The 22,724-nt window shown below is 34.1% G+C and overlaps 2 protein-coding genes across 2 annotated transcripts; both read left to right on the top strand.

The window, feature by feature from the left end:
- The first annotated feature begins 3,018 nt into the window (after positions 1–3,018).
- On the top strand, positions 3,019–4,131 carry LOC117322061. Its single transcript, XM_033876792.1, has 2 exons — positions 3,019–3,180; positions 3,789–4,131. Exons 1-2 carry the CDS (start codon positions 3,081–3,083, stop codon positions 4,082–4,084), a joined length of 396 nt encoding a protein of 131 aa, XP_033732683.1. The 5' UTR covers positions 3,019–3,080; the 3' UTR covers positions 4,085–4,131.
- A 2,906-nt stretch (positions 4,132–7,037) lies between these two features.
- On the top strand, positions 7,038–21,020 carry LOC117322059 (lysosomal thioesterase PPT2-A-like). The gene is made up of 9 exons (XM_033876789.1): positions 7,038–7,201; positions 8,160–8,313; positions 9,528–9,620; positions 10,588–10,642; positions 11,221–11,273; positions 11,455–11,538; positions 14,179–14,263; positions 14,874–14,928; positions 15,640–21,020. Exons 1-9 carry the CDS (start codon positions 7,070–7,072, stop codon positions 15,781–15,783), a joined length of 855 nt encoding a protein of 284 aa, XP_033732680.1. The 5' UTR covers positions 7,038–7,069; the 3' UTR covers positions 15,784–21,020.
- Positions 21,021–22,724: the final 1,704 nt, after the last annotated feature.

The following is a 22,724-nucleotide window of genomic DNA, read 5'->3' as shown; positions in this document are numbered from 1 at the left end:
TGTTATGATTTTTTAACAATTGCAAGTATCACTAGTGCCACACTGTTTTATCTAAATAAACTTTAACATTATATTTCTTATACTCTTGTTCTTATTTCTTGGGGGACCATTTTATAGCAATCGTACTTCGTCCGTCGTCATGCGCCGTCCGTTTTCACATTTCAAACTTCTCGAGTTCCACTGGACTGAAAGCTGAAACTTTCCTGGAATGTTCCCGAGATGGCCCTGACTAGATCTAAGTATTGTTATTTTTCGGGTAGGTCCGAGGCAGCCATCTTGAAATGAATAACGCATTTTATACTTCGCTTCTTACACTGGTGCCATAGAGCTGGAAATCGGTGAGGATGATTAGAAAGGGTAGCCAACAAAGTGTTGCTATTTTTCAGCCTCGTAAAATCTAAACATGGCAGACACGGTTGCCATTTTGTAACATGCTTGCGCAATCATAGTTTTCAATTTCCTGAACAACACTTATTTCAAACTTCTTCTCAAGTTCTACCTTACCTGAAATGATCCCGAGATGGTCCTTACCAAATGTTGATATTTTTCTGGTCAGTCCATAGGCCTAATCCATGATTGCCGCCATTATGGGGCGCCGTTTTACTATTTATTCCCATTTGGTGATATCACCTATTCAATCAGTGATATCACCTATTCAGTCAGTGATATAACCTATTCGAATAGGTGATATCACCAATTCATTTTTCAAATAAGTGATATCACCCATTCGAATAGATGATATCACCCATTCGAATAGGTGATATCACTTAATGAAACGAATAGGCGATATCACTCATTCGAATAGGTGATATCACTCATTCGAATAGTTGATATCACCAATTGGAATAGGTGATATCACTTAAAAATATTCTTAAGTGATATCACCTATTCGAACAGGTGATATCTATGGGGCGCCGTTTTACTATTTATTCCCATTTGGTGATATCACCTATTCAAATGAGTGATATCACCTATTCAAATAGGTGATATCACTTAAGAACTTTTTAAAGTGATATCACCTATTCGAATGAGTGATATCACCTATTCGAATAAGTGATATCACCTATTCGTTTCATTAAGTGATATCACCCATTCGAATAGGTGATATCACTCATTCGAATAGGTGATATCACTTATTGAAACGAATAGGTGATATCACTCATTCGAATAGGTGATATCACTTAATGAAACGAATAGTCGATATCACTTATTTGAAAAATGAATTGGTGATATCACCTATTCGAATAGGTGATATCACTGATTGAATAGGTGATATCACTCATTCGAATAGGTGATATCACCAATTCGAATAGGTGATATCACTTATAAAATTTCATAAGTGATATCACCTATTCGTATAGGTGATATCACTCATTCGAATAGATGATATCACTTAAGAATTTTATAAGTGATATCACCTATTCGAATGGGTGATATCACCTATTCAAATATGTGATATCACTTAAGAATATTTTTAAGTGATATCACCTATTCCAATTGGTGATATCACCTATTCGAATGAGTGATATCACCTATTCGAATAAGTGATATCACCTATTCGTTTCATTAAGTGATATCACCTATTCGAATGGGTGATATCACCTATTCGAATAGGTGATATCACTTATTTGAAAAATGAATTGGTGATATCACCTATTCGTTTCATTAAGTGATATCACCTATTCGAATAGGTGATATCACTTATTTGAAAAATGAATTGGTGATATCACCTATTCGATTATCGTCTCATCAATTACATATTGAAGAAGGTAGATTCCAAAATATTTCAATAGAACACGGATTTTGCATTAACTGAACTCAAAATTTGATAGAAGATGAATTTCATTTCATGCTTATCTGTCCTCTTTATATTGATTTACGTAAAAGATATATAAAGAAATATTACTGGAATCGGCCATCATTTTATAAACTGGTTCAATTATTAACCGTTCAGGATAAAAAGGAACTGTGTAACTTAGGCAAATATCTAAAACTTAATTTCACATTACGTTCCAAACATCATGGTTAACTTGATTTCCAATATTATTAAGTCGGTCACTTCCTGCTAACGTAAAACTGGCTTCTCTTTGTCACGTACCTTTTCAATTTAACATATGTCCATATTTTTTTTTTGTATTCCGACACATTTTGTCGTTAGTCAGTGCAGAAACAATCTACAAGGACGTAATGAAAAATGTATAATTTATTTGATTTTCCATCGCCGTAATGAACTGTACATTATTGTATGTTGTATATAACACTTGGAATACCTAAGTCAATAGTCAACTTAGTCAAATCAATTTGCAACTGTACAATAACACCAAGCCATACCAGGACAAGAGGCCTTTGATCTTACCTCCAGTACCACCACTAATTACCTGTACAGTAACACCAAGCCATACCTGGACAAGAGACCTTTGATCTTACCTCCAGTATCACCTCTAATTACCTGTACAGTAACACCAAGCCATACCTGGACAAGAGGCCTTTGATCTTACCTCCAGTATCACCTCTAATTACCTGTACAGTAACGCCAAGCCATACCTGGACAAGAGGCCTTTGATCTTACCTCCAGTACCACCTCTAATTACCCGTACAGTAAAACCAAGCCATACCTGGACAAGAAACCTTTGATCTTATCTCCATTTCCACCTCTAATTACCTGTACAGTAACACCAAGCCATACCTGGACAAGAAACCTTTGATCTTACCTCCAGTACCACCACTAATTACCTGTACAGTAACACCAAGCCATACCTGGACAAGAAACCTTTGATCTTACCTCCATTTCCACCTCTAATTACCTGTACGGTAAAACCAAGCCATATCTGGACAAGAAACCTTTGATCTCAACACCGTTACAATATCTACTCACATTTAACGGTAAAACTGTTTAAGTGTAATTAAGATAATCAAAATATGGGAGGAGTTAATTCTTCCGACCAATGCAACTGATTAAGTGATGAGACCAATCAAAATCAAGCCTTGTCTATATAAGCAGACGATTTTCTAATTTGATATCAACATTGCCTCTATACCTACTGCCAGAACTACCCACTAATTGACCTCTACCCTGTACCATGGCTGAGATGACCTCTACTGATGTTGTGTACTACGCCCAGAAACTCCAGAGTCTGTTACTGGCCCACGACAACGCTGCCAAGCAGGTCAACTTCTTAGGTATGTATTGTTAAGATAAAAAAGCTATTATTTTGATGTAAACATTATTAATTCTTAGAAAGCACAATATCAAACTTATATTTTTTCTTCATTTTTTTCAACGCTTTTTAATAACTTTAATTAAATTGCTCAAACCCACTTCAGGATAATTGTATTGTTAGGGTAAATATCCTATCTTATTATTTTTAATTCAGTTAGTTTCTCAATAAAACCATCCATACATTGTGATGAAATATGTAATAATGTAATAACAAGTTAGGAAGTTCTTCCACCATACATGTACAAACCAAATATTTAGAATGAATCGTAATTCCACATTCTTAAGGTGTTTAAATTAAAATTGTTGAAAGTTCGTTTTTCATACCAACAAAGAAATGCTAAATAAATAGATTATTTCTATACTGTATCATTTCAATATAAATCAAATGGTTTTTTTCTGGTATATAGACTTTTTTAAAGGGATCAACACTTGTGTGTTTATTTCCGGTCGTAACTCTTATGTCCAGTTTCTATTTTTTTTTTTTTATTGGACAATGTGCGATAGATCTTATCTTGAATAATGTCTTTGAACATAGTAACATATACATGTATTTAATCTTTTATTCCAGATGACCAGTTGACCCGCCTTGACCGACAACTTTTCCTATCCACACTTGACGATGCCCACAGCCTTGTTCTCCACCTACTGACCCGCAAGTCCATCATCCAGGGTGTCCGCAGGATGTTTGACCAGTACCGATCCACGAAGAATCGCCAGGTCCAGGAGTTATCTGCCCTTGTCCTCACTTCCCTGGGAGGAGACCCAGACTTGGAGATGCCAGCCACATCGGGAAGGACCGTGGAGACTGACGAGCTAGCCAGGATGTCTACGACCAACTACAGCATTCTCTGGAGGGGCGTGTGATAGACCAACTACAGCATTCTCTGGAGGGGCGTGTGATAGACTGATAATGTGATAGGTTAATCTCGGTAATTCCGATATCCATAGACGTTAGTGCTACGTATAATTGATTAGTGTTTGATCAGCACAAATGTGTGATGCTGTGTTTGCATGTTGTCATATTGTTGTATTAATGTGTTTGTATATCATATATTGTTTGTATATTGTCATTGTTTCGGCGTGTTTCTATGTCATTTTGTATTGTTGTATTTATAATGTTGTCATATTGTTATGTTGTTTGTTTATCGTAATATTGTTTGTTTATTGTCATATTCTTATGTTGTGTTTGTATATTATCAGCACATTTGGTTCTATAATGTCACTTAGCAACACTGTTATATTGTTCTATAATTAAAGCTGTTATGATTTTTTAACAATTGCAAGTATCACTAGTGCCACACTGTTTTATCTAAATAAACTTTAACATTATATTTCTTATACTCTTGTTCTTATTTCTTGGGGGACCATTTTATAGCAATCGTACTTCGTCCGTCGTCATGCGCCGTCCGTTTTCACATTTCAAACTTCTCGAGTTCCACTGAACTGAAAGCTGAAACTTTCCTGGAATGTTCCCGAGATGGCCCTGACTAGATCTAAGTATTGTTATTTTTCGGGTAGGTCCGAGGCAGCCATCTTGAAATGAATAACGCATTTTATACTTCGCTTCTTACACTGGTGCCATAGAGCTGGAAATCGGTGAGGATGATTAGAAAGGGTAGCCAACAAAGTGTTGCTATTTTTCAGCCTCGTAAAATCTAAACATGGCAGACACGGTTGCCATTTTGTAACATGCTTGCGCAATCATAGTTTTCAATTTCCTGAACAACACTTATTTCAAACTTCTTCTCAAGTTCTACCTTACCTGAAATGATCCCGAGATGGTCCTTACCAAATGTTGATATTTTTCTGGTCAGTCCATAGGCCTAATCCATGATTGCCGCCATTATGGGGCGCCGTTTTACTATTTATTCCCATTTGGTGATATCACCTATTCAATCAGTGATATCACCTATTCAGTCAGTGATATAACCTATTCGAATAGGTGATATCACCAATTCATTTTTCAAATAAGTGATATCACCCATTCGAATAGATGATATCACCCATTCGAATAGGTGATATCACTTAATGAAACGAATAGGCGATATCACTCATTCGAATAGGTGATATCACTCATTCGAATAGTTGATATCACCAATTGGAATAGGTGATATCACTTAAAAATATTCTTAAGTGATATCACCTATTCGAACAGGTGATATCTATGGGGCGCCGTTTTACTATTTATTCCCATTTGGTGATATCACCTATTCAAATGAGTGATATCACCTATTCAAATAGGTGATATCACTTAAGAACTTTTTAAAGTGATATCACCTATTCGAATGAGTGATATCACCTATTCGAATAAGTGATATCACCTATTCGTTTCATTAAGTGATATCACCCATTCGAATAGGTGATATCACTCATTCGAATAGGTGATATCACTTATTGAAACGAATAGGTGATATCACTCATTCGAATAGGTGATATCACTTAATGAAACGAATAGTCGATATCACTTATTTGAAAAATGAATTGGTGATATCACCTATTCGAATAGGTGATATCACTGATTGAATAGGTGATATCACTCATTCGAATAGGTGATATCACCAATTCGAATAGGTGATATCACTTATAAAATTTCATAAGTGATATCACCTATTCGTATAGGTGATATCACTCATTCGAATAGATGATATCACTTAAGAATTTTATAAGTGATATCACCTATTCGAATGGGTGATATCACCTATTCAAATATGTGATATCACTTAAGAATATTTTTAAGTGATATCACCTATTCCAATTGGTGATATCACCTATTCGAATGAGTGATATCACCTATTCGAATAAGTGATATCACCTATTCGTTTCATTAAGTGATATCACCTATTCGAATGGGTGATATCACCTATTCGAATAGGTGATATCACTTATTTGAAAAATGAATTGGTGATATCACCTATTCGTTTCATTAAGTGATATCACCTATTCGAATAGGTGATATCACTTATTTGAAAAATGAATTGGTGATATCACCTATTCGTTTCATTAAGTGATATCACCTATTCGAATGAGTGATATCACCTATTCGAATGAGTGATATCACCTATTCGAATTGGTGATATCACCTATTCGTTTCAATAAGTGATATCACCTATTCGAATGAGTGATATCACCTATTCGAATGGGTGATATCACTTAATGAAACGAATAGGTGATATCACTCATTCGAATAGGTGATATCACTTAGAAAAGTTCTTAAGTGATATCACCTATTCGAATAGGTGATATCACTTAATGAAACGAATAGGTGATATCACTCATTTGAATAGGTGATATCACCTATTTGAATAGGTGATATCACCAAATGGGAATAAATAGTAAAACGGCGCCCCATACACCATAGCCAACAGTGCTATTGCACTTGCAACTGAGTATGCATAATATAATAGCACAAGGACCTTTAAAAAGACTAGTCAGATGACGTAAAGAACAAATTACACGCAGATAGAACCTATCTCCCCCCCCCCCCCCCCCCCCCCCCAAACAAAATGATCTAGACTAGTAAATTAGTAATATTTGTAAACGTACGGGTCGATCTCCGCTTGATAGCAATTGAAGACTTATAGTTATCCTACAAAGTTTAAAAAAAAAGCAGCTAGGAAGGAAACGTCTGTTGTGGTTTGTATTGAGCTAGACTAGTCCATATATATGTCAAATAAACTGACAAACAATCCTGCTCCATCAACCCACATGAGACTTTAAATAACGATGGAGCGAAAAATCCATAATTTCCCGCGAAAAATATATGCATTTTCAAGTGTCCGGCTAACGCTGATCAGAGCATCTGTCTGACATTGATTGCTTCAGTTGCCAACAGAGGAAGAACGGCTCAACATGACAAGTCTACTGTTTATGACGTTGTTTGAAGTCATTAGATTATGTCTATGTTACAAACCCGTCATTTACATGCACGGAATTCTTGCTTCACCTGATGAAGTCAAACCACTCGCCGCTTTTATTGAAAAGGCAAGTAGGAGCCTACATAATTGTACTTTCGTTTCGCAATCTGACCTACAAGTTCAGTGTAATACAATTGGTGTATAGGCTGTTGTGCAATGGCTGCATGCAGCTGACATGTTAAATTATAACAATATTAGTATCTTTTGATAGTTCTGATTTACTGGTTCCAAAATTGTTAGCATTTACATAGCGGTATGAATCTACATTCGTTCAGTGCATGCATTTTTGGCCATGTACAATGTAGCTACAAAAAAAATGTACATTTTCATTGGAAATATAAGGTCGAAAGAATAATGTACTGGACTGTGGGACTAATTTAGGACTTTACAAATACCTGGCTTAATCCAAGAATTCAGTTCATACAACATACACGTTACAGTTCTCAGTACACGGCGCCTGTCAAAAGTATCTCGCCGTGTAAAACCTCTAACATTGTTGGAGTAGTGTGGCAATTGCTTGATAAAATGAAATACAATTTAATTACATTTTAATGAAATATTAAGCAATAAACTTTCCTAGAAATATGATTATAGCATAAATTGTATAACTGTCTTTTATGGATCTTAATAAATATAAATTTGACAAGTAGGCATTATTACCATGTATTAACAATAAAACAAATATTCCTAGTAGACTAAAACCATGTTAATAGTAATATTAACAGAACAAAAGAAATTTGTAAAATTTTATTTATTATATATAAATTATATTAAAGGATCAAAGTATTAATACATGTATATATGATATAGTCTGATTATAGACCCGGGACAGACATGGTGTCATATATGATTCCAGGTAGACTCAGGGTCCACTCGGAGTGCACTCCAAGTTTACCTGGAGTGCACTCCGAGTGCACTTGGGTGTAACCTTTATTCTACACTCAACTGTATCTACACAACAGAAAAAAACAACATACTGTAATATTGAATGTGCTACGTGTTTTATTTTGTCTTTTATACAATAGGCTCACCCAGGGACCAATGTGACAACTATTGATGCATTCAGCGGATACCAGAGCTTGCAGCCATTATGGACCCAAATATATAAAATCCAAGGCATAGTCGTGGACATCATGAAGGATCATCCAGACGGAGTTCATCTCATATGCTTTTCACAGGGTTTGTTATTCACTTAGGATAGCATTTTAAAATACCTCAATGCTATATGTCCGCTGTTTAAAGAATTGCTAGGTCTAGATCTGGATTATTGAAGTAGGAAGATGTACATGTATATTTCTACATGTCATATCAAAAGATGTTATATTTCAAGTCTAATAGTTTATTGTCTTTAGGTTTTTAGACCTGACCCCAATTCATTGTCATCAGCATGTATATACAGTCAAACCTGCCTTAGCGACCACCTGAATTAAACGACTCCCTCTCATATGCGACCATATTTTTTCCTCCCAACGTTATTTACTATACTAGTGACCTGAATTAAGCGACTACCTGTCAGTCGCGACTAATGACCATCATTTCAGTGTCTCACATGCTGAAAAGCGACTTTTTTCAGCGACTTTCTGAGTTTTAAAATGGAAGCAGAAGTCATAATTAAGAAAAAAACCAGACAAACTTGTCCGCTTTTACTGATTTTCCTCGACAGGTCTCTTACAGATTTTATTATATTCACAATCTTAATTGATGACTGAGGAAATTCCTTTTCATATTTGTACTGATACTTGTAGCTGATAAATTTTACATATGTGGCAGAATAATTATGAACTTTCCTTTTCGGGTCATTTTCCTTGAACCTGGGTTAAGAGACCACCTGTCATATGTGACCCTTTTTATTGACTCCCTTGGAAGGTCACATATGACAGGTTTGACTGTACATGTATATATATAACAATAATGTTACCATCTGCTGTCTTTCCATCATAATTTTGTTTCTGCTCTTACACTCTTTAGGATACTGTAACAGGAGTGTTACTTTTTCTAATAAAAACACTAACTTCATATTGATATGCGTGAATAATGATAATATGCAGGTCAAATTTTGATTTTATATAGTTACAGTAAATCTATTTTTTCAGACTTATTCACAAAATCAGTAGGGCCTAAATTTGAGAGCATTGACTAACTCCAGTAAGATATTAGAAAGAAAAAAAAAGATGCATACCATTTTTTCAACCAAAAAGTACCTGCATAAATTCAATAGATGTGTGCAAGCTCTCCCTGGTTATGGTTTTTACATTTAAGCGATTTTCATGAAAATGTAAATTGAATTAAAGGTAAAAAAAAATATATTAAAGATATTGGTTTGTTTTCAAAAGGCTTAAACATATTTACACTAAAATTATTAAAATTATTAAAAATGAACTTATATATTTCAGGTGGACTTCTTTGTCGGGGTCTGCTGTCTGTAACTAGACACAATGTTGATACATTTATATCCCTGAGTTCACCACAGGCGGGTCAATATGGAGGTTAGTATATCTGACAATTTTCACTGACCTAAGGCTCTGTCGTATTCACAATTTTGATAAGTGAAACTCACACACATTTACGGATAATTTTCTACTGTGTATTTAAGATGTTATCAAATGACCTTTTAACTTAAAATCATTAGGGGTTGACAGTAATATAAATAATTACCATGGCAGACTGATAGTCCAGTAGTCTATGAACAGCAACAGAAGTATCAACATCAATGAGCTTTAGGGGGTGGGTTGGGGCAGGGGTTAGATATGAGCAACAACTGAAATTGTAAATTGATCCTATACCAGTCCCAACCTTCCATATATATTTCATTCGCAGTTATTAATATGAATAATGTACTGTAGCAGGAAAAGTTCAACAATTGGCGATGGGCAGATGATGTAGAAACATGTAGTCTTTGTAATCAAATTTCAGATGGTTCACAATATACATGTACATTTGCACTGGGGCCGTAGTGGCCGAGTGGTCAAGGTGTCAGGGCACTTTATCACTAGGGTTGCTAGTTTGAAACCCATGTGGGGCAGTTGCCTGGTATAGTGGTTTTTCTTGGGTACTCTGGCTTTCCTCCACCTCCAAAACCTGGCACATCCTCAAATTCCCCTGGCTGTTAATAGGATGTTTCACAAAATAAACCAAATCACAACATCCTCATTATCAAGTTATGTCATCTCATACATGAATTTCATATTGGTCAAGGGGTATTTTTATATATTTCATGACTCTTCTTAATCCCCTATATCACAAAACATTTGTATGCACTGACAAAAGCAAATATGATTTGAAATGATCAGATCTAGAAGAGTTTATTCATAGAATGAATAAAACATACCATGAATGATATGCTTCATCTAGTAGGAACTTACGGAAGAAAGTTCTTCAGTAGCTATGTACAATGTACTGTGGATTCAATGTAATTTTTGGAAGCTAATATAACGGATGTATCTCTTTTTTCAGACACCGCCTATCTGAGATATTTATTTCCACACTTTATTAAAGAAGAAATTTACAGGTGAATTATGATGTTATTTTCCGGCATTTATGGAAAAATGTTTATTTTAGATCATATAATCCAACAAAATGTACTAAAAGAATAACTGTCAAATTTGACATTATCTTGCAGATACAAAGTATACATTCTCTAATACAAATTTAAGTTTTAAGACTTAAGATACAAATGTATTTTAAAATGATAATAACAGTTTCAGTTTAAAAATAACAAAATTATTGAATATCTATTATATTGTATAAAAGTGACATACCTTCATTTTTTTGTATTGATTCATAAGGTTTTTAACAAAACACATTGATATTATAATACAGACTATATTAGATGATATAAAGTAAATCTGTTGAACATATTTAAAGAAAATAATGTGCAAATACTGTGTCATAGTTAAGAATATAAGTTGCTTCGAATCCATATAATATGACACCTTTTGAAAATGCATATTAATTAATTGAATAAATGAGGGAAAAAATTCTTGAACTTCAAATTGATTCTTATTGTTTATTGACTTCCTTTAGGTGTGAATAACAATTTTTTTTTGTATAAAGAATTGTGAAATCTTTTTTTTATTGAAATTATAGGTATTTCTACACAAGTTCTGGACAACAGTGGTCTGTTGGTAACTATTGGCATGGTGAGAACTCTTGTTATATCAGATCTATATCTTTGTTTTCAATTATTAAAAACGTATATTAAAAACTTGTGATTTCAGTATTAAAGATTGGCAATAATTAAATACATGTATATTGTGCGTTAGTATTTTGAAACACTTAGTTATATATTTGATTATTTTGACAAGACTTGTTGATTTGTAGATCCACACCACGAGGAACTGTACAGAAATCAGTCTGTCTATCTGGCTCTTTTGGACAATGATACAAACTCGGCACACAATAAAGGTAACAAACAAACAAACAACAAATAAATGAATAAATAAACAAATAAATAAATAAATAAAAAAAAAAAAAAAAAAAATCATGTAACCATGTTTTTCATAGCCTTTTTGGAATAAATGCCACCTAGCGAAATTTTGGAGATTTTTGTGAAGCTAAAGCATAAAATGTCCTGATGTTTAGGAATGTTGAAACTTGGGCCTGAGATGGGTTTTCTTGGGCACTGAGATTTCCATCCACATTCAGACTTAATGCACCCTGCTTTTGATACCAACATTTTATTAGCTCACCTGAGTCGAAGGCTCATGTGAGCTTTTGCTATGGGGTATCATCCGGCGTCTGTCGTGCGTCGTCCGTCGTCCGTTAACTTTTTTTAACCGAGAGTGTTGAAATTCGCATTGAATGATTAGTTAGAAGGTCCTGACTAGATATTTGTATTCATTAAGTGAAAATAAAATTCAAGATGGCTGCCATGATCGCCATCTTTGAAATTATGTTTTTCCTTATAACTCTAATATTATTTGCTTCGTAGTAAGAAGACTTTCTAGGAATGTTCTAGTGACATTTCTGAATAAGAGGTGTTGTTTCAAAAACTCATAGAATTTACAAGATGGCCACCACAGCAATTATCATCTGATGAGCTATGGAAAAGTACTTTATTTTTTGTTTGTGAACAAGATATCTAATGACTGGAACATCATTTAGAGTTGATTTTCAATAACAAGGTTCAGATTGTGATGATAAAGAGACGAGTTTAATTTGGAGTATGTATAATGAGTGGTTGATTTTTAATTACATTTTTTGTAATTTAATTGTATGGTTTGTACCTGTCTGTATACACTGTATATATCTTCAGTTTGAACATTGCCGCTAGGGGTCCAAAATGGGGGAACTGGCAGCTGACTAGCTTGGCTGCTAACAGCACCAACTGTATATCTCTTCAGTGTGAACATTGCTGCTAGGGGTCCCAAATGGGGGGTTCTGTAGAACATTTCTTTGTTTAAGATAACTAGGCTTCTGGATTTTCTCCTCTCTGATACCAATTAGTTTTGATGAGAAAACCTGTTGGCTTAATCTCTGCATGACCCATAATATTGCTGGTTTAGGGTCACACAGGAAAACAATAAAATTAATTAGATAAAGGGCAGCAGAGGTCTGGGAAGCCCCTGTGGAATGGAGCCATATCTCCAGAGCTGCCCAGTTACCCAGTGTCTAGCTTTAGTGTGTAAATATGGTAAAGATCAGAAAACTTCTGATAATTTAAATGAGAGAGTCTAAAGTTTTCTAATTCATTAGTCATATACATATATATATATTATGTAGTGATACCGTGCAAGTGGAAAACATGTCACATTGATACTATTTATGTCTTTACATTGCTCTAAGTAGGAATAATGATAGGACAACATCAACTGACATCTAGGATGATAATTGCTTGCTGATAGCAAATATTGCAAAGTTAGGTCACTGTGACCTACTTTTTCAATTATTACATCAGGGCAATAGAAATGGACATCTAGGATGAGAAAGGCATGCCCATAACTAATATTGCAAAATTAGGTCACTGTGACCTACTTTTTCAGTAATTATGCTAGGGCAATAGAAATGGACATCTAGGATGAGAAAGGCATGCCGATAACAAATATTGCAAAATTAGGTCACTGTGACCTACTTTTTCAGTAATTATGCTAGGGCAATAGAAATGGACATCTAGGATGAGAAAGGCATGCCGATAACAAATATTGCAAAATTAGGTCACTGTGACCTTTTTCAATTATTACATTAGGGCAATAGAAATGGACATCTAGGATGAGAAAGGCATGCCGTTAACAAATATTGCAAAATTAGGTCACTGACCTACCTTTCAATAATTACATTAGGACAATAAAAATGGACATCTAGGATGAGAAAGGCATGCCGGTAGCAAATATTGCAAAATTAGGTCACTGTGACCTACTTTTTCAGTAATTATGCTAGGGCAATAGAAATGGACATCTAGGATGAGAAAGGCATGCCGATAACAAATATTGCAAAATTAGGTCACTGTGACCTACTTTTTCAATTATTACATTAGGGCAATAGAAATGGACATCTAAGATTAGAAAGGAATGTTGATAGCAAATATTGAAAAAAAATGGTCACTGTGACCTACTTTTTCAGTTATTATATTTGGGCAAGATATCCACCATTTTTTTGCCATCTCCAGAATCACATTCTCCAGAAATTTTAACCTTACATTCTTTGAGATAGACCCTTGGTAATATACTGCCCACCAGCCATGCAGCTATCAGCCTCTATTTGGTTCGTAGGGGGATGTTAAAAAATGATATGGGGCTATAATCACAGCAGGTGAGCGTTTAGGCCTATAGGCCTCTTGTATTACTAGTAATTCTTATAAGATTCATTAGTTGTTTTATAACACTTGTAAAAATAAATAATCTAAAAGTTTTCAATAATAGTCCTTGATATGATATGATGACTGTTGACATACTTGAACAAAATGTATTTTTTTAGGACTTTGTGTTTGAAAATAGAGAACTGGAAATGACCTGTTATTTACTTACGGCCTGAAACATTTAACATCTTCATGTTCAGATATTTTTTCTGGTAAGACAGTTTTTCATCTTTTTAAATCTTTCATTTTAGATTACAAAGAAAATTTTCTGCGTCTGAAGAATCTTGTGTTAATCGGTGGACCTCACGATCAAGTGATTACTCCATGGCAGTCAAGGTACATTCATTTTTTTGTAAACACTGAAAATATCCAAGAGTTTTGTAACAGTTATTTTGTGAGTAACCATGCTTCTTTAATGAGTTATCAAGTTTGTTCTATGAAAAAATGGGGCCGTGGTGGCCGAGTGGTTAAGGTGTACAGACACTTTAACACTAGCCCTCCACCACTGGGTTGCGAGTTCGAAACCTACGTGAGACAGTTGCCAGGTACTGACCGAAGGCCGGTGGTTTTTCTCCGGGTACTCCGGCTTTCCTCCACCTCCAAAACCTGGCACGTCCTTACATGACCCTGGCTGTTAATAGGACGTTAAACAAAAACAAACAAACCAAATGTTCTATGAATGACCTTGACCCACTTTCAAGGATATGTATATACAAGTAACCAAGAGGTGCAGGGTAATTTATTTCCTCAAAAGCATGCTGAGATGAAGGACTATCAAGTTACAATGTATGACCTTGGTCCACGGATCAGTTTACAATTAAATCTTTAAAAGCCATTTTTCTTAAGTAAGCAAGGCAAAAAAAAAAAATTAGTAAGGGGAGATAATTTCTTTCTTTGGCTCACAAAATCTCTTGTTAATGTTAACCATGTAACACCTTTTTTTTAGTCAATTTGGATTCTTCAATGGAACAGAAGATATCCTGGAGATGAGGAAACAGAGGGTATGTTTTTAACAACAGAAGGCTTCTTAATTGTTTCAATACCATGAAATGTTACAATATTCTACCCATGCAGTAGTTGTCATTTTATCTCACAGAAAACAGGATGCTCATTTGTGTGTGACATCTGCACTCTCTTAATCTTTCATTTTCTGTTTAGGAACAACAATAAAATTATTATATATCAGAAAGCTGAGAAATGGGTTGGTCTTTGCTATAATGATTGTATCCTTGAGCAAGACACTTCACCCTAATTGCTCTAGATGGCATGTGACTGGCTTCCTGTTTTTTGTTCAGTGAGGTAGTCACCAACTACTACAAGGAGACCCCGCCTCAAAATGGCCATGACTGTTAACAGGGTGATAAACCAAACAAACAAACAATCAAAACAAAGGAATTAATGAGAATAAGTGGGAACTTCATCAATTTGTTATGACAGTTTAAACTTTTAAAGGAAAGTTTTTATTTCGGCATAATAAGCTAAGCATATAATTCATAGGATAATGGCAAGTCTCAGTTTTAAATAGACATGTCCTTGTAGTTTCAAAAAGTGATACATGTATATAGACAATTACTTTACCACATGATTATGATATTTTGAATACCAATGGATAATATATAACCTGCCAATGTTCATTCTACGGACATACATGTCTCAAAAAGCGCAACACTAACAGAAATCAAAATATTCATTAGATTACATTTCTGTTTCAGTTTTACTTACAGGACTCTTTCGGGTTGAAGACGTTGGACAGAAGAAAAGCAATCCATACTTACACTATACCAGGTATCGAACACGTAATGTGGTATAGGGATCAGAAGGTGTTCGACTGTTGTATCAAATCCTGGCTCACGTAAAGCACACTCCATAGACAACACGTCCATGATGGACTTTGTCATTTTTTTTTGGTCTGACATGATGTTGAGTCAACATTGATGATACGTGTATGTAATGGTGTTTTTCTTTCCCATGCATCAGGTCATGATATTCTGGTCAGTTTATAGTGTTTTGTATGGTGGCATATTTCTGTCATCGATTTGCCAACTTACGACGTAAAGATATAGACATATTTCCGAGAAGATGTCAACATCATAACGGACACAAACCGAATATATGTTGATTTGATAGTTTACTTACTGACATAATATTGCCGTGATAATTATCTAGGAAGTCCATGGCAGACATATATGCCACTGTGTGATATAAAACCGAGTTTCCGACTTTCTAGATAATTATCACAGTGTTATTATCTGACAGCAATTAAGCTAATAAGTTGATATATTTTTTGAATTATGTCGACATTTGTTATGATGTTGACATCTTCTCAGAAATATGTCGACATCTTTACGTGGTAAGTCGGCAAATCAATGGCAGAAATATGTCAACATCTTTAATGAAATAATAATCAAAAGAATTTTTGGGGATATAGATCGTGTACTGAAAAAAAAGAATCAAGTTAGCCTTCAATTTTTTTTTACACAATTCTTTATTGTATTAAGCAATTGCAATTAAAAGATGGTTAATTGTATTGTAATGTGAAAAAATGTGTTTATAGAGTTTAATGAGAATTCTTTAGATTTTTTCAAAACCACTAACAAGGCTATAATTGTAATTATGTATCGATACATTTGAAATTCTGTTTATTTGAACATTCATTCATTCTTTTTTATTGGCATTGTTTATAATTAATGGGTTTTTCAAGATATATGGAATATGTTTGTAAGTATTGATGTAGTGTTCCAATACTTAATTGTAGCTAAGTTGATCATCATTCTGTACATTTTACACATTCCACAATTGTCACCCATTCCTAATTTCTTTAATATGAACATCACATTATTGTACACATTCGTGCTTATTCATATTTATGCAGTATTTGTTGAAATGAGCTGTGAAAGATAATTTGAAATGTACATGCAATGATATTAATTTAATTTTTAAAGAACGATATCTACGATATGTACTAATACATAATTTTAGATAATGTTATTATACAAGTGTATACCTTTATTAGTTGAACATCTGAAGGTATCGCTACCAGGGTCATATTCAGGTGAACTCCATTCTGATGAATAGTCATTAAATATTGACTAATAAGAGACGTACACTATTTCAAAAAGTCATTCAGTGTTGTGACAAAGATGGAAGGGTGTTGGAATTAAAATAAATTCTCCACTGTTGCTGTCGCTGTCAACCTTTTGGATAACAAATTAAGTAAAATCTGCACAAGCAGCAAAGTTTGTAAAACTATAGACTCTGGGGCATTTTTAGGGATGGAAGAATATAGTGCAGCCATATTGTCGCCCTCATATACAATGTACCACAGGGTCTTTCCGTGCACATTTATAGTTCTACAAAAGAAAATCACACTGACATTAATTTAAAAGGTGATAAGTTTATTGGCTCAACTCAAGAGGTCATCTGACCAAGTTTATTGGCTCAACTCAAGAGGTCATCTGACCATGATCCTTATTGTAGTACCTTTAGAAGTTCTATCTTTCGTACTTGTGGGGTAGAGTTACTGCCCCTTGGTTTTCCATACTGGAGACAGGTGTATCCAAATTTTTATTGATGCGAAATGTTCTCACCTCCATACGTCTCAAACTGCCGGATGAACTTTTTTAATACTATGATATTTGTCAATTATATGAAAATATCTCAAATTGCCTGAAGAACATTACTATGGTATTTGTCAATTATATAAAGATATCTTCACATTGTGTAGTGGAAAATGATGCATCTTAGGGTTTTCTACTTGTGGGTTATATTATGCGGGAAAATTTAATGTTACATGTCCTCATGTTCTCCTTGAATTGAATATTTCATCTCTGTGTAAAAGCTAGTAATTTACATTGTTTGATATCATTTACATTTCATATGAAGAGTATTTTTTTTGTTTATTTATTCAAAGTGTGCAATGTTTACTTTTCTTAATGATCTGATATTAATGCTCAAAGCTCACTTGGCTTAAAGGGCAAATTAACTTATGCCAAGATGTGGTGTCTATCTTTTTGTCTTTTCACATAGCTTCAAGGACTGTCTTTAAAGGACATCTTAGATGATGAAAATTTACTTCAAGGACTGTCTTTAAAAGACGTCTTAGATAATGAAAATTTACTGGTCTGAAGTGTAGTGATATCTGGCCTAGTATCATTTAGCTGTATAGTTAGTTACTGGTTTACCACTTACATGACTCTACCTTTACTAAATCTATGCTGGGATTGAGGGCATGCAAGTTATAATTAGTTCAAATGGATAATGGGTACATTCATTAAAAACTTTCATTTGTTTTTGTAACCTAATTGCCAAGGGTCATGATATTTGGTATGTAGCATTCCAAGATGAAAGCATGTGAATGACCTTGACCAAGATTCAAGGTCAGGGGTCAAACATTCCGAAATATGATTTTTTTAGCTATTTTTCATAGTTAAAATTATCAATTGTTTTCTTTAAGTTCAAGAATATTTTAGTCATCAATTAACTTGAAAAGTTCAGCTAAATTTTCAATACAGAATCATACCTGAATTATTCAAAGGGTAATAATACTTAACCCCTTTGCACATGAAGATCGTTCAAAGGGCTAATTATTGGAATGCAAATGAAATGGCTAACTCTATAGTCCAATAAATAAAATGAATTTAAATCATCCAACGAAGATCCATAAGATGTAAAGTGAAAGCTACTTATGATACAGGCCAATTTGGTCTCATTTCAGACTGCAAACCGGTGTTTTATACAAATTGTTTATTATATATTTGATGTCACTTTACTTTATAGTAACACATTTTCAAGTGATCTATTGTGATTGTCTTCCTTTCTGTTGTCTTGCGTCCACACCGTAACTGATTGGCATTTTCAACATCTTCTCAAAATACCCCAGGCCAAATGTCAAAACATTTTGCAAGAACCTTCCAGTTGGCTAAAATTTCAACATTTCTCTTCAGACCAAAGTTTGCTAGAATCATCCTAATACATGTACATGTATATGAACGATGTTTTATCAAAGTTGTGAATTTCATAATCCCCAGATGTTGTGTTCCCCAATTGGGATGGGGTGAAATTTACTATAGTTGATAGAATTGTCCTTTTTGGTGTGATAATATTGTTTATTTCAGTTGCAAGTAGTTCAAACTTTGATGGAATTATATGCATGAGGTGACATTTTGATGGTTTTGAACATTTTGATCTTGAACCTTCATCTCGGACTGAGGGGTGGGGGCACCAACAAATCAAGTGTCTGAAAATTTAACAATGTGCATTTTCAAACCCAGATATGCTAGAATTAGAAGCTCTTCAACCTGAAATATGGTACATGTATAATATTAGTTACATTGAAATAAAGATGCGACAAAAGCAGAATGGATTCCTGATGTCGTCGATAGGTTCTATACTGCGTACCTGGTCCGGCATCTTTTCTCAATATCTGCAAACATTAAAGAGTTCTAATTGGCTAATGCAGGAGCTGACCTTTATTAGCTTAGAGCCTATATATTATTATTGTTTTTTACTTTTTGTGCTTCCAAGATAATGCATATTAGGTAAGTGTATTTCGCTTATCCATGCATTTAGCCAAAATATGCTTAAGTATTATTGAAATGCTGAATGTATATATGTTCAAGACAGATTAGATGTGATATACATAAATAGGAAGTTGGACACTGTGCTGTCTCACCAGGGTAACGGTGAAGAAAGGGGGGTGGGGGCTTAAGTTATTGTCATCCTTACATTGGTATTTGGCAATGTGTTTGGGTAAGTTTCGGACTGTTGCAAGTGTTAAATTGTGTCAGTACCATTATGTCAGCATTATGTTTCATTTGTGCCAATATCTGTTTGTTTGGGTTTATCCCCCAGTGGACATGCTGCCAGGATCATTTGGAGGCGGGGTCTACATGTAGTAGTTGGTGACTACCTCACTGAACAACATATTAGGGTAAAGTGTCTTGCCCACAGACACAACCACACAGCCAGACCAGTCTGTTTCTCAGCTTTACGAGAAACTCAAAATTTTTGGGAGCTTAGAACCACATACCTCAGATCTTCACCTGAGGTAATGTGGTTGACGATGTGAGCTATCCAAGCCCGTTTAGTGGCTTTGGTGGTGTTGAAACAAATCAAAATGTCAGTTTTGCCGATTTTTTTACAAATTTTCTGAATATGTCTCCGACTATACCAGGTTAATATGCAAAGTTTCTGGGTTAAAGTGTTGAGTATTAAGCAACTTGTTTTTACATAAGGCTGCTATTATATGTACTTTTCTCATTTGGAACATCAAAAATTATTGATAATCAGAACCTTTCCAACTAATGATGTGCATGTACATCACATGTAATTCCATACGACTGGCGACACATGTCGCGCCCATAATACAATTGTTGTTAGCTTGGTTGTTTTGTTTTTGTTATATTTTCTATTGGAGTACCGTGTTTACGTGTGTCAGTATCAGTTGTACATTTGCTGTATGCTTTGTGATTTATACATTCAAAAATTGTCTTATTGGTCGAGATGATTGAACGCAAAAGGGCTTGACAGGTTCATGTGACCAAGAGTGAAATATCTAACCCCCAGGTCACATGACAATCACAATGAAATATTAAAACCCCTGGAGCTGACTTCCAGATCTCTTATTTATTGAAAGAGATTTTATACTTGGTAAGTGGTCTTGAGGTCTCACCCTGGGGCTGGGGTTAAATATTTCAATCCGGGTCATAGGAATGTGTCCAATCCCTGTGATTGCATGGTGTCCATTCATGAAGTACAGTATGATACAGAATATATATGAATCTACCAGATGATATTCTTGTACTCCCAGTAACATTTTCTCTGTCCATGTTATTGAAAGCCAAGCTTTTTGTATGAAGATTTCTGTGGAAATTTAAATAAAAACAGTAAAAAAATAAAAACTGAAATATTGCTGTTATTTATATAATTTATTGACAATATTGCATAGAAAGCAAAGCTTAGTTTTCAGTTAAGCGATAAAACTGTAAATCATCTTACATCTTACACAATAAGAGGCCTCCTAATTGCAAATAGTTGCAGCAATGTTGCAGCTACAAATTGTAAATGAATGCGGCAAAGTTGCTGCAAATAATTTCTGCAGAGTAAATACTCAGAATTCATTATGCAAATTAGTTTTCTTGCGAATAGTTGCAACATTGTGACAAACACTTGCTGCAACATTGACACAAAGATTTGCCGTAAATATTTGCAGCAACATAAATATTATATGTATGCATATAATAATAAAAACACAAACCATATACTAGTATATATATCTGTCGCAACTATGCTGCCAACAGTTATTTTAGAGTAAGAGTTTCAAATATTAAAATAGACAATCATTAATCAATGAGCTAATTTTGTCAGAATAAAAAATCCATTTGGCAGATTGGTACATGTAGTTGTAATTTTTGTTTTACAGAAACAATGTCATACCAATAGTTACAGTTAATTGTAATTCTTTCATACTTCTGCTGATATCAATTTTCGTTAATTGAAGTTTACTTACATGTACATAAAAATAGCAGAGCCAGAATCAAAATGCTCCATCTCTGGCTGATATTGATACAAATGACATTATATTAATTTCTTAGTGAGAATATTGTTTGTTTTTTTTTCAATTCTGTGAAATCATTTTGACTTGAAAAAAAGTTTGAGAAGAAAATCATCAGTATGTTTATAATTTTGAGTTAAATATTTTATAAAATTTATGTACCTTATGAGAAATTCCTCATTCAAACAAATATTCCCGCAATATGTTGCAGTCCTCAATCTCTTGACCAATCGCAAAATCCTATAGCTTTCCCACCATAGACAGGTTATTACCCAGATGGTCAAGGGGTCCCAGTCCGTTCCTAGATTTGTAACTTGACCGTTAGCTTTTCCTGAATTCCAGATATGAATATCAACCACCTGGTTGCTAATATGATAATATTTATACAATAAATTTGTTATTAGACATTTCATATTTCAATTATTATTAACATGCAAACTTATTGCATTTTTGCCAGTGAAATATAGAAAATTATTAAACTTATATTTTCACTAAAGCGATGAGCAGTGAAAATATAAGATTTTGCAGTGAAAAGATTTGTGAATTTAATCTGCTGCACAAATCAATTAAAATGAGTTCAATATTATTAAAGTATGGAAGTTTGAATATTAAAACTTATTAAATTAAACATGTATTATTAAAGCACCACATATATAGCTCTTGAAAGAAGTACATTGCTTAATTAATATAAACAGGATATATACAAATGCTTCCATTTCATAAGAGATTTATACAATGATTCGTTACAGGTTTTCCATTTACAGAGTGTTTGACATGGTATTATGAGAAATTCGTGACAAGTTCCGTAAAATTCATATGAAATGGAAACAAATTTCAGATTCTGTTAATCATACAATTATACAGTCCACTGTACAGTACTTTTTGAAAATATTCACAAAAAAGCAGTTTGATAAACTGAAATAGATTGTAAATTATAACAATTTGGTCACTCAATTACAATTGAAAGAAACCATATAATTCTGAGGGGCAAGTGGTAAGGACATATTCTGTACATACAGCTCTGCCATGTGTTACTGAGAACATGTATTACTATATGAACATGTGTTACTATATGAACATGTGTTACTAAGAACATGTGTTACTAAGAACATACTCTGTACATATAGTTCTGCCAGGTGTTACTAAGAACATACTCTGTACATACAATTCTGCCACGTGTTACTAAGAACATACTCTGACATGTGTTACTATATGAACATGTGTTACTAAGAACATGTGTTACTA

The sequence above is a fragment of the Pecten maximus genome, chromosome 2 (genome assembly GCF_902652985.1).
Source record: "Pecten maximus chromosome 2, xPecMax1.1, whole genome shotgun sequence".
Classification (NCBI taxonomy): domain Eukaryota; kingdom Metazoa; phylum Mollusca; class Bivalvia; order Pectinida; family Pectinidae; genus Pecten; species Pecten maximus.
The sequence above is the reverse complement of the archived record's forward strand: the minus strand, read 5'-3'. Positions and strand labels throughout refer to the sequence as shown.

Coding starts and splice junctions, on each gene's coding strand:
- LOC117322061 (XM_033876792.1), top strand. CDS start 3,081: ATGGCTGAGATGACCTCTACTGATGTTGTGTACTACGCCCAGAAACTC. Junction 3,181..3,788: donor CAAGCAGGTCAACTTCTTAG/GTATGTATTGTT, acceptor CTTTTATTCCAG/ATGACCAGTTGACCCGCCTT.
- LOC117322059 (XM_033876789.1), top strand. CDS start 7,070: ATGACAAGTCTACTGTTTATGACGTTGTTTGAAGTCATTAGATTATGT. Junction 8,314..9,527: donor TCTCATATGCTTTTCACAGG/GTTTGTTATTCA, acceptor TATATATTTCAG/GTGGACTTCTTTGTCGGGGT. Junction 14,929..15,639: donor TGGAGATGAGGAAACAGAGG/GTATGTTTTTAA, acceptor TTTCTGTTTCAG/TTTTACTTACAGGACTCTTT.